Source organism: Gorilla gorilla, chromosome 18, assembly GCF_029281585.2.
Source record: "Gorilla gorilla gorilla isolate KB3781 chromosome 18, NHGRI_mGorGor1-v2.1_pri, whole genome shotgun sequence".
Taxonomy (NCBI): Eukaryota; Metazoa; Chordata; class Mammalia; order Primates; family Hominidae; genus Gorilla; species Gorilla gorilla.
This window is the reverse complement of record NC_073242.2, coordinates 36149975-36162504: the sequence shown is the minus strand read 5'-3', so window position 1 is coordinate 36162504 and position 12530 is coordinate 36149975. Positions and strand designations below refer to the sequence as shown.

The window sequence follows — 12530 nt, the reverse complement described above, 5'->3', positions numbered from 1 at the left end:
TGCAGTGGCTCATGCCTGTAATCCCAGCACTTTGGGAGGCTGAGGCAGGAGGATCACCTGAGGTCAGGAGTTCGAGACCAGCCTGGCCAACATGGTGAAACCCCATCTCTACTAAAAATACAAAAATTAGCCAGGCATGGTGGCAGGTGCCTATAATCCCAGCTACTCGGGAGGCTGAGGCAGGAGAATCGCTTGAACCTGGGAGGCAGAGGTTGCAGTGAGCTGAGGTCAAGCCACTGCACTCCAGCCTGGGTGACAAAAGCAAAACTCTGTCTCAAAACAAAACAAAACAAACAAACAAAAACAACAGAGCAGCCCCTGCTCTGCAGAGCTTACAAACGAGGGGGCCAGACAGATAGGCATGGCATTATCACATGATTAAAGAATTACAGGGCCAGGCGCGGTGGCTCATGCCTGTAATCCCAGAACTTTGGGAGGCCGAAGGGGGCAGATCACGAGGTCAAGAGATCAAGACCATTCTGGCCAACATGGTGAAACCCTGTCTCACTAAAAATACAAAACATTCGTTGGTTGTGGTGGCGGGTGCCTGTAATCCCAGCTACTTGGGAGGCTGAGGAAGGAGAACTGCTTGAACCCGGGAGGTGGAGGTTGCAGTGAGCCGAGATCGCACCACTGCATTCCAGCCCGGGTGACAGTGCGAGACTCCATTTCAAAAAAAAAAAAAGAATTACAAATTGTACTAAGTGCAGAGAGGGAGAAGTCCAAAGAATTAAGAGAATGTATAACCAGCACCACCTGACCTAGTCACTTTTTAACTCAGGTGAGGTGATTACAGACATAATACAGTGTTTTCCTCTTTCCCTTAGAGATATGAGGATCCTTTCCCTGTACAATAGGCTTAACATTTTGCAAAACACTTCTCAGCTGAGGTTTCCTATGGCCCTTCCACTAGATCCTAAGCAGAGATTGTGACCCTGGTTTAACAGAAGAGAAGACTAAGGTGCAGAGAGGCTAGATCACCTCCTCAAGGTCAGCCAGCTCACTGACAGCAATGCAGACATCATACAAGGTCTTTTGCTTTCACTGTATTTTCCCACTCCATCATGCTTTCTTTTTGCTTGTTTTTTAAATTCTGAAATATAGCATACCTACAAAAAGAGTGTGGGAAAATATCTATGTGCAGTTTTTTGTTTTTTTTTTTGAGACAGAGTCTCGCTCTGTCACCCAGGCTGGAGTGCAGTGGTGCAGTCTTGGCTCACTGCAACCTCTGCCTCCCAAGTTCAAGCAATTCTCCTGCCTCAGCCTCCCGAGTAGCTGGGATTATAGGCGCTCACCACCATGCCCAGCTAATTTTTGTATTTTTAGTAGAAACGGGGTTTCACCATATTGATCAAGCTGGCCTCGATCTCCTAACCTCGTGATCCACCCGCCTCGGCCTCCCAAAGTACTGGGATTACAGGTGTGAGCCACTGTGCCCGTCCCCGAAAATATCTATGTACAGTTTAAAGAACAACCATGTACCCACCACCAGCCCAATGAACAGAATTAAACATAGCCCAGAAGCTCCCTAGACATAGCCCCTATGCTAAGTTTTCTATTCATTTTCTTGTCTTTTAAAAAAGTTTTTGTTGGCTGGGTGTGGTGGCTTATGCCTGTAATCCCAGCACTTTGGGAGGCCGAGGCCAGCAGATCACCTGAGGTCAGGAGTTTGAGACCAGCCTGGCCAACGTGGTGAAATCCCGTCTGTACTAAAAATGCAAAAATAAGCCAGGTGTGGTGGCGCACACCTGTAATCCCAGCTATTCAGGAGGCTGAAGCAGGAGAATCACTTGAACCTGGGAGGTGGAGTTTTTAACAGATATTGGCAAACTGCCCTTCATGGCTATACAAGATATATATATATATTTATTTACAGAGATATAGGAATTTTAGAATAGACCAGTCCTATGTAACCCACTCTGTTCCACAGATGGATGAGTCAACCTACGCGGAGAGTGACTCCACACAAAGCTGGTGGGAAACACCATTAGAATCCATGCAGGTGTCTGGACTTTCAGTCCTAAATCTCTCTTTTTGTGTGTGTGTGTGTGGGGGGGTTTGTTTGTTTGTTATTGTTGTTTGTTTTAGAGACAGGTTCTTGCTCTGTCGCCCAGACTAGAGTGCAGTGGCGCGGACGCAGCTCACTGCAGCCTCGACCTCCTGAGTCCTAGAGTTCTTGAAGTTCCTGTTAACATTTCATTATATTGATGCTGCCTGCAGTTTGCTAACTTAATGGTACTAGTTTAATTTCTAATTTCTCATGCTTTCTGTTTTTTCCCTTGGGCTATTTTGCCATCCTGGATCGATCATGTGCGCTGTCAAGTGACCTTTGGGACAATTCTGCCGATCATGAGGTTTGCCGAGTGACCAATCTTCCCTCGTCTACAATTTGCTGGACTTGGAAAAGTGACTGGAAGGGAGCAGAGTTCCGTCAGCCACTGCCAAGAAACCATTTAAATTACTAAGAGAGCGAAGGAAAGCACGCGACGTTCTACAATCCCGTTGCAAGCGGTTTTGCAAGCCGGAGGTTGTTGCACCTTTTAGAGTCTAGGAAGCCCGCCTCTCGGTGGCGGAGTCGTCATTGGATGTTGCGGCTATCAATCGCCAGGGCTATAAATAAGGGAGTCCGGCGGCTCCTCTATCAGGAAGATTGCGTATGCTGTGGGTCTGACGATTTGAGTAGCGCTAGGGACAATCCCTGCAGGTAATATTTGACTTTTGCTTCATATTAATCTGAGTGGAAAATAAAAGGGCCCTCTTCTCTCTCCCTTCCCTGCCGGGCAGGCGCCATGGCGGAAGCCTCGGCGACGGGCGCCTGCGGAGAGGCGATGGCAGCGGCGGAAGGCTCCTCGGGCCCGGCGGGCTTGACTCTGGGCCGGAGCTTCTCGAACTACCGGCCCTTCGAGCCCCAGGCGTTGGGCCTCAGCCCGAGCTGGCGGCTGACGGGCTTCTCCGGCATGAAGGGCTGAGGCTGCAAGGTCCCGCAGGAGGCGCTGCTCAAACTCCTGGCGGGACTGACGCGGCCGGACGTGCGGCCCCCGATGGGCCGGGGCCTGGTGGGCGTCCAGGAAGAGGTGTCCCAGGAAGCCGGCCTGCCGGCAGGAGCGGACCCCGGCCCCACCTTTCCAGCCCTGGGCATCGGGATGGACTCCTGCGTCATCCCCCTGAGGCACGGGGGCCTGTCACTGGTGCAGACCACTGACTTCTTTTACCCCTTGGTAGAAGATCCCTACATGATGGGGCGCATAGCTTGTGCCAACGTGCTGAGTGACCTCTACGCCATGGGGATTACTGAGTGTGACAACATGTTGATGTTACTCAGCGTCAGCCAGAGTATGAGTGAGGAGGAACGCGAAAAGGTAACGCCACTCATGGTCAAAGGCTTTCGGGATGCGGCTGAGGAAGGAGGGACGGCAGTGACCGGTGGGCAAACGGTGGTCAACCCTTGGATTATAATCGGTGGAGTTGCCACTGTAGTATGCCAACCAAATGAGTTCATAATGCCGGACAGCGCCGTCGTTGGGGACGTGCTGGTGTTAACCAAACCGTTAGGAACCCAGGTTGCTGTCAATGCCCACCAATGGCTGGATAATCCTGAAAGATGGAATAAAGTAAAGATGGTGGTCTCCAGAGAAGAGGTGGAGCTGGCCTATCAGGAAGCCATGTTCAATATGGCTACCCTCAACAGAACTGCTGCAGGTTTAATGCACACATTTAATGCCCATGCGGCCACAGATATCACAGGCTTTGGCATTCTAGGACACTCCCAGAACCTTGCAAAACAACAAAGAAATGAAGTGTCCTTTGTTATTCATAATCTGCCAATAATTGCCAAGATGGCTGCCGTCAGCAAGGCCAGTGGACGGTTTGGGCTTCTTCAAGGAACCTCAGCTGAAACCTCTGGGGGATTACTGATTTGTCTGCCAAGAGAACAGGCGGCTCGCTTTTGTTCTGAAATCAAATCCTCCAAGTACGGAGAGGGTCACCAAGCGTGGATCGTTGGCATTGTGGAAAAGGGAAACCGAACGGCCCGGATCATTGACAAGCCGCGAGTTATTGAAGTCCTGCCTCGTGGGGCCACAGCTGCTGTTCTTGCTCCTGACAGTTCAAATGCCTCCTCTGAGCCTAGCTCGTGAGATGAAAGAACAGAAGTTGTTTGGACCTTAGAGCCGTTGTCCACAATCACGGATGGTTCTCAAGAGTTGATTGTAAGAAATTTCCAAAGAAGGCTGCCTGCATAGTGGTTCCGGCTGCCCTTTCTAGGTGATTGGAATCAGCCCATCTAAAGCAGTCTTTATATGCATTCCGAGGCCAGAGTAACATTTTGAACTTTGGGGGGATATTTGTTCATCACTTGGGTAGAAGAGGAGCAAAAATACCTCTGTTTTCTCTTGCCAAAGTAAGATGAAGCTATTCCAGGTTGAGGGATTTTTCTTTGCACTGGGTTGATTAATTTCTGCACAGGGAGTGAGATTATTAAAATAACACACACACAAAGTAAATTGCAAAATGAAAAAAAATTAGAAGCAAATGAGTTTTGGACCAATATTGTTGATAAATCTAAATTGTTAAGAGAGATCTTATAATGCAACATCAAATTCTTTATTCAATTTTACTGAAGTACTGGCTCTTTCCTGCTCTGGACAAGAATTGAGCAACTTGTCTGATGACTGGGAAAGGAGGACCTGCAACCATCTGACTTGGTCTCTGTTAATGACGTCTCTCCCTCTAAACCCCATTAAGGACTGGGAGAGGCAGAGCAAGCCTCAGAGCCCAGGCCTCAGTGGTCATTAAGATGTTAAGTCTTTTGCGGCAGATTCCTGGTGATTTGATCAATAAAGAGTAATTTCTTGCTAAATAAATAAAAGAAACCTTGTTGAAAAACTATTCTGGCTAATGTTTGGTGGTTTGAAATTCAATACAGTCTTATAAAACGAACCAGCTTATACACTGAGTCTGGTATTGCAGAGAGAGAGTGTTTTCCCTGATGCTGGTGAATTGGGTAATTTAACACCCAGATTTAGGGTTGCACCTTCCCCCTGAGATGACAGAAAAGGACTCGAAGCAGGCATACGCCCCAAGGGTTAGAGAGTGGGCAGGAAATAGCAAAAGAAAGGTGTCAACAATTCTTGAAAGATGGAAAGGAGGTGGAAGAGGGGTAACTGACTTAAAGGAATCCTTCATAGTAGGGGAAGACAAGAAGCAAGAAGATGTGCTTGGAAGATGGGGTAAGACCTGGGGATAAAAACATACTGGTTGAGAGTTTATACACGGTAATTCGATCTTTAGCGTTCTCCACACTCTTATTTCACACAGCCAGGTGACTGCCTCTCACCTACGCAGGTAAAGTTGGGAGAACCACACACAGCAGAGGATAGGGAGCCTAACTGAAAAAATAAAAATTTAAAATGAGACTGCCCAGCCCCCTTCCTCAATTAGATATTCAAAATACTGGCCAGGCCGGCGCGGTGGCTCACGCCTGTAATCCCAGCACTTTGGGAGGCCGAGGCGGGCAGATCATGAGGCCAGGAGGTTGAGACCATCCTGGCTAACAAGATGAAACCCCATCTCTACTAAAAATACAAAAAATTAGCTGGGCGTGGTGGCGGGCGCCTGTAGTCCCAGCTACTGGGAAGGCTGAGGTGGGAGAATGGCGTGAACCTGGGAGGCGGAGCTTGCAGTGAGCCGAGATCGCACCACTGCACTCCAGTCCGGGCAACAGAGCGAGACTCCATCTCAAAACAAACAAACAAACAAAAAACTGGCCAGGCCAGGCCCAGTGGCTCACGCCTATAATCCCAGCACTTTGGGAGGCTGAGGTGGGCAGATCTCTTAAGCTCAGGAGTTTGAGTTCAGCCTGGCCAATATGGCAAAACTCCGTCTCTACTAAAACAAAAAAAATACAAAAATACCCAGGTGTGATGGCGTGCCCCTGTAGTCCCAGCTACTCGGGAGGCTGAGGTGGGAGAACCTTGAACCCGCAAGGCAGAGGTTGCAGTGTGCAAACACTGCAGTCCAGCCTGGGCGACGGGAGTGAAACTCTGTCTCAAAAAAAATAAATAAAAGCCCAAAATCACTGTACCACAAGGCCTCCTAGGTGAAAGCCTTTATTGAATGATGTTAAGCTTTTTTTTTTTTTTTTTTCCAGACAAGGTCTCACTCTGTTGCCCAGGCTGGAGTGCAGTGGTTCGATCTCAGCTCACTGCAACCTCCACCTCCCAGGTTCAAGCGATTCTTCTGCCTCAGCCTCCCGAGTAGCTGAGATTACAGGCGTGCACCACCACGCCCGGTGAATTTTGTGTTTTTAGTAGAAAATGTGGTTTCACCATGTTGGCCAGGCTGGTCTCCAACTCCTAACCTGAAGCAATTTACCCGCCTCAGCCTCCTGAAGTGCTGGGATTACAGGCGTGAGCCACCGCACCCAGCTAATGTTAAGCTTTTTAATGCCTCATTCTTAAATATGAGCAGTCAAGGATAACCAAGCATGTGAGGAGAGCCTCCAACTTACACAGAAAAAGGAAACTCAGAGGGACAATACAGGGAGTAGGAAAAAAGATTAAAAAATATCCACAAAGCAATACTTAAGAGAACCAGCCACTTAGAATATAAAGATAAAGCTAAAACTTGAAATTTTTAGTAGGGGGCTGGGCGCAGTGGCTCACATCTGTAATCCCAGCATTTTGGGAGGCCAAGGTGGGCGGATCACCTGAGGTCAGGAGTTCGAGACCAGCCTGGCCAACATGGTGAAACCCCATCTTTAATAAAAATATAAAAATTAGCCAGGCTTGATGGCATGAACTTGTAATCCCAGCTACTCAGGAGGCTGAGGCAGGAAAATCAGTTGAACCCAGGAGGCAGAGGATGCAGTGAGCCGAGATCATGCCATTGCACTCCAGCCTGGACGACAAGGCAAAATTCTGTCTCCAAAAAAAAAAAAAAATTCTAATAGGAGACATAAAGTTGCAGAAATTTATCAGAAAGTAGCCCCAAAAGGCCAGGCACCTTACTCACACCTGTAATCCCAGCACTTTGGGAGGCCAAGGCGGGCTTGAGCCCATGAGTTCAAGACCAACCTGGGCAACGTGGTGAAAACCTGTCTCTACAAAAAATACAAAAATTAGCAGGCATGGTGGTGTGCACTTGTAGTCCCAGCTTCTCTGGAGGCTGGGGTGGGAGGATCACTTGAGCCTGGGAGATGGAGGCTGTAGTGAGCCAAGATTGCACCACTGCAGTCACCACTGCAGTCCAGCCTGGGTGACACAGTGAGATCCTGTCTCAAAAAATAAATAAGCCGGGCGCGGTGGCTCACGCCTGTAATCCCAGCACTTTGGGAGGCCGAGGCAGGCGGATCACGAGGTCAGGAGATCAAGACCATCCTGGCTAACATGGTGAAACCCCGTCTCTACTAAAAATACGAAAAATTAGCCGGGCGTGGTGGTAGGCGCCTGTAGTCCCAGCTACTTGGGAGGCTGAGGCAGGAGAATGGCGTGAACCCGGGAGGTGGAGCTGGCAGTGAGCCAAGACCATGCCACTGCACTCCAGCCTGGGTGACAGAGCAAGACTCTGTCTCAAAAATAAATAAATAAGAAAGTAGACCATGTAGCCATAAAAAAGAATGAGTTCATGTCCTTTGCAGGGACATGGATGAAGCTGAAAGCCATCATTCTCAGCAAACTAACACAGGAACAGAAAACCAAACACTTGCATGTTCTCACTCATAAGTGGGAGTTGAACAAATGAGAACACATGGACACAGGGAGGGGAACATCACACACCAGGGCCCATTGGGGGTTGGGGGAAAAGGGAGGGAGAGCATTAGGACAAACAGCTAAAGCATGTGGGGCTTAAAACCTAAATGACAGGTTGATAGGTGCAGCAAACCACCATAGCACATGTATACCTGTGTAACAGGCCTGCATGTTCTGCACATGTATCCCAGAACTTGAAGTAAAATTAAAAAAAAAAAGTAGCCCAAAAAGATGCACAATAAAATAAATTCTATAAAGATCAAATGAGGCAGGAGGTTCAACATCTAAGCGGAGTTCTAGAATGAGGCAGTAAAGCAGATGGAAGAAAAAATATTATCCAAGTTTTCTAGAACTTAAAAGTTGTAAACCACATACCTCTTGAATTCCTAGCACAGTACATTTTAAAAGAACCATGCTAATTTTATTAAATTTCAAAATGCCAGGTATGAAGAAGAGATCCTAATAATAATGAAAGCAAATGTTTATATAGCACATATTCTGTGCAGGAAGTAAGTGCTTTATACGTATTAACCCAATCTTCTAACAACCCCAATTTGCAAATGAGGAAGCTGAGGTATAGGGAGAATAAGAAATTTGTCCAAGCTTGCATAGTCAGTCTTGTAGGCGGTCTGACTCCAGAACCCATGCTTCTGATCACTATGATCACATACAAAGGTGTGGGAATAATGACACACCTTTGTATGTCATCATGACATCAGACTTCACAACCTCAAATTGGAAGCTAAAAAACAATAAAGCAGCCAGGTGCGGTGGCTCACACCTGTAATTCCAGCACTTTGGAAAGCCGAGGCAGGAGGATCACTTGAGCCTAGGAGTTTGTGACCAGCCTGGGCAATACAGTGAGATCCTATTTCTACAAAAAAAATAGAAAATTAAGTTTAGCCAGGCATGGTGGCATGTGCCTGAGGCCGAGGTGCAAGGATTGCTTGAGCAACAGAGTGAGACCCTGTCTCAGAAAAAAAAATTTTAAAACACACACACACACACAAAAGCAATGCCTTCAAAATTCTGAGGGTAAATGATAATCTCTGTAGAAGTCTACAGCAAGCCACATTTTTCAAATAAGTAAAATAAAGATATCTTGGGGCATACAGGGTATCAAAATGGCTTCATCCCATGTACTTTTTCTCAAGAAACTACCAGAGGATATGCTCCAACAAAACAAGGAAGCAGGCCAGGTGCGGTGGCTCATGCCTATTAATCCCAGTACCCTGGGAGGCCGAGGCGGGCAGATCACGAGCTCAGGAGTTCAAGACCAGCCTGGCCAACATGGTGAAACCTTGTCTCTACTAAAAATGTAAAAAATTGGCCAGGCATGGTGGTGGGTGCCTGTAATCCCAGCTACTTGGGAGGCTGAGGCAGGAAAACTGCTTGAACCCAGGAGGCAGAGGTTGCAATGAGCTGAGATTGTGCCACTGTACTCCAGCCTGGGCGACAGAGCAAGACTGTTTCAAAAAAAAAAAAAAAAAAGGAAAACCCCGTCTCTACTAAAAATACAAAAATTAGCCAGGCGTAGTTGGTGGCGGGTGCCTGCAATCCTAGCTACTTAGGAGGCTGAGGCAGAAGAATCACTTAAGCCCGGGAGGCGGAGGTTGCAGTGAGCCGAAATCGTGCCACTGCACTCCAGCCTGGGTGACAAAGCGTGACTCTGTCTCAAAAAAAACCCAAAAAATCAAAACAAAACAAAACAAAACAAAAAACAACAAGGAAGCAAACTGAGAAAGAGAAAAACATGAGATTAAGGAAATGCAGCCCAGCACAGGAGAGAGGTGAAGGTAATAGCTAAATAGTAGGCTTACAGAGCAACCAGCCCACACTGGACAGGGAGCCTGGAAGGCTTCCAGAAAGGCCTTCCAGAAAAGAAAGATATGAAACTGATATAATATTGATACATTTAATTGTGTGAAAATTGTATTGGCAGGATAATCGAATATGTGAAAACAATTAGTGGCCAGGCATGGTGGCTCATGCCTGTAATCTCAGCACTTTGGGAGGCTGAGGCAGGAGAACTGCTTGAGGCCAGGAATTCAAAAGCAGCCTGAGCAACATAATGAGACTCTGTCTCTACCAAAAAAAAAAAAAAAAAAGAATTTGTGATAATCATTTAGAAAATTAGCAAACGACTGCCAGGTGCGGTGGCTCACACCTGTAATCTCAGCACTTTGAGAGGCTAAGGCGAGTGGATCACCTGCGGTCGGGAGTTTGAGACCAGCCTGACCAACATGGAGAAACCTTGTCTCTACTAAAAATACAAAATTAGCCAGGAGTGGTGGTGGGCACCTGTAATCCCAGCTACTCGGGAGGTTGAGGCAGGAGAATCACTTGAACCCTGGAGGTGGATGTTACAGTGAGCCGAGATCGCACCATTGCACTCCAGCCTGGGCAACAAGAACGAGACTCCATCTCAAAAAAAAAAAAAAAAAAAGAGAAAAAAGAAAATTCACAAATGACAACAAAAAATGAATCAACACAGCCAAGAATAACCCTGTAAAATAAACCAACTAACCAACTCCAGCCCAAAACAACCTTATAGAACAAATGAAATGTAGTCATACGTTTGTATCAGGTGTAGGGAGAATAATAATTGAACATTGACTTTTTTTTTTGAGACAGAGTCTCACGGTGTTGCCCAGGCTGGAGTGCAGTGGCGTGATGGCGGGTCACTGCAACCTGTGCCTCCTGGGTTCAAGCGATTCTCCCGCCTCAGCCTCCCGAGTAGCTGGGATTACAGGCAGACACCACCATGCCTGACTAGTTTTTGTATTTTCAGTAGAAACAGGGTTTCACCATGTTGGCCAGGCTGGTCTGGAACTCCTGATCTCAAGTGATCCACCTGCCTCGGCCTCCCAAAGTAATCCTGGGATTACAGGTGTGAGTCACCGTGCCTGGCCAACATTGAATATTTACATAGCCAGTTATGTAAATACTATTAACATCAACAAAAAATAGGTAAATCAATTCAATCCATTTTTCTCCTGTTCAAAGTGCAGAAACAGCTTTTCCAGCAATTTCCCACCCCTGCTACAGATCTCCAGCTTCATCTCATGGCACTCTCTCTACCTCTCTCACTACCTGCTGGCCCATCAGCCTTCCCTGGGACTTCAAACAAATCAAGATCCTTTGTGCTTGCAGTTCCTGCTGTCTGGAACCTCACCTCACACTCACCTGGCTGGCTTGTTCTCAGTCCTGTCTCAGTTCAAATAAAACCTCTTCACAAAGGCCCTTTCCCACCTCCTGGCCAACAACCAGCCACTCTCGAATGCATCACCCTGTTTATTTGCTTTGTAGCTCTTATCCTAGCCTGTAATTCCCTTGAGAATGTGTTAGTTCGCTTTAGAATTGTCTCCTTCTGGGCAGGGCATGGTGGCTCATGCCTGTAATCCCAACACTTTGGGAGGCTGAGGCGGGCGGATCATGATGTCAGCAGTTCGAGACCAGCCTGGCCAACATGGTGAAACCCCATCTCTACTAAAAATACAAAAATTAGCCAGGCGTGGTGGCGGGCACCTGTAATCCCAGCTACTTGGGAAGCTGAGACAGGGGAATCGCTTGAACCTGGGAGGCAGAGGTTGCAGTGAGCCGAGATCATGCCATTGCACTCCAGCCTGGGCAAGAGGGCAAGACTTTGTCTCAAAAAAAAGAAAAAAAGAAAAAAAAAAGAATTTTTCCCTTCTGCTAGTATGTAAGCACCAGGAAGGTAGGGATGTTCAGTATCTCCAGCAGCTAGAACAGTGCCTGGTCCATAGGTACTGACCCTTTCTTTTCACTCTTCTGGGGCTCTTGGTGTCTCCTGCAATTGAAGCTGGTACCACTTTTTTTATTTGAGACTGTAACCCAGACTAAAGTGCAGTGGCACAATCATAGCTCACTGCAGCCTCGACATCCTAGGCTCAAGTGATCCTCCCACCTTAGCCTCCCCTGAGCAGCTGGGACTAGAGGCACACACCACCACACCCAGATAAATTTAAAAGTGTTTTTGTATAGATGGGGTCTTGCTATGTTGCCTAGGCTGGTCCCTGGCTTCAGGCTCGGCACCGTGGCCTGTAATCCCAGCACTATGGGAGGCCGAGGTGGGCGGATCATTTGAGGTCAGGAGTTTAAGACCAGCCTGACCAACATGGTGAAACTCTGTCTCTACTAAAAATACAAAAAAAATTAGCCAGGCATGGTGGCACAGGCCTGTAATCCCAGCTATTTGGGAAGCTGAGGAAGGAGAATGGCTTGAACCTGGGAGGCTGAGGTTGCAGTGAGACAAGATCACAGCACTACACAGCAGCCTGGGTGACACAGCAAGACTCTACCTAAGAAAGAAAGAAAGAGAGAAAGAAAGAGAGAAAGAGAGAGAGGAAGGAAGAAAGAAAGAAAGAAGGAAAGAAAGAAAGAAAGAAGGAAAGAAAGAACAAGAAAGAAAGAAACAAAAAAAACGAAACAAAACTAACTCCTGGTTTTTCAAGTGATCCTCCTGCCTTGGCCTCCCAAAGTGCTGGGATTACAGGCGTGAGCCACTGTGCCTGACCCTATTTCCTTTTAGGAGGAAGTTTAGGAAGGCTTTTCAGAGGAGGTGGCCTTGAAACAGGGCCTGCAGGATGGGTGGCATTTGGATTTGGATGTGCACAGAACGGGGCGGGCATTCCAGATGGAGGGAACTGAGGAAGCAAAGGTGGGGAGGGAAGAGTCCGGAACATCTGTCTGGACTTCAGCAAGTGTGTACAGGGACAGGATGGAAAAGGAGGTTGGAAGAAGACTTCAAAGGGTGTTGGG

At 47.5% G+C, this 12530-nt stretch overlaps 1 protein-coding gene across 1 annotated transcript; it reads left to right on the top strand.

Moving 5' to 3' along the window:
* Positions 1–2535: 2535 nt before the first annotated feature.
* SEPHS2 (selenophosphate synthetase 2) lies at positions 2536–4887 on the top strand. Its single transcript, XM_004057500.4, has one exon. It carries the CDS (start codon positions 2790–2792, stop codon positions 4134–4136), a length of 1347 nt encoding a protein of 448 aa, XP_004057548.2. The 5' UTR covers positions 2536–2789; the 3' UTR covers positions 4137–4887.
* The last annotated feature ends 7643 nt before the right edge of the window (positions 4888–12530 follow it).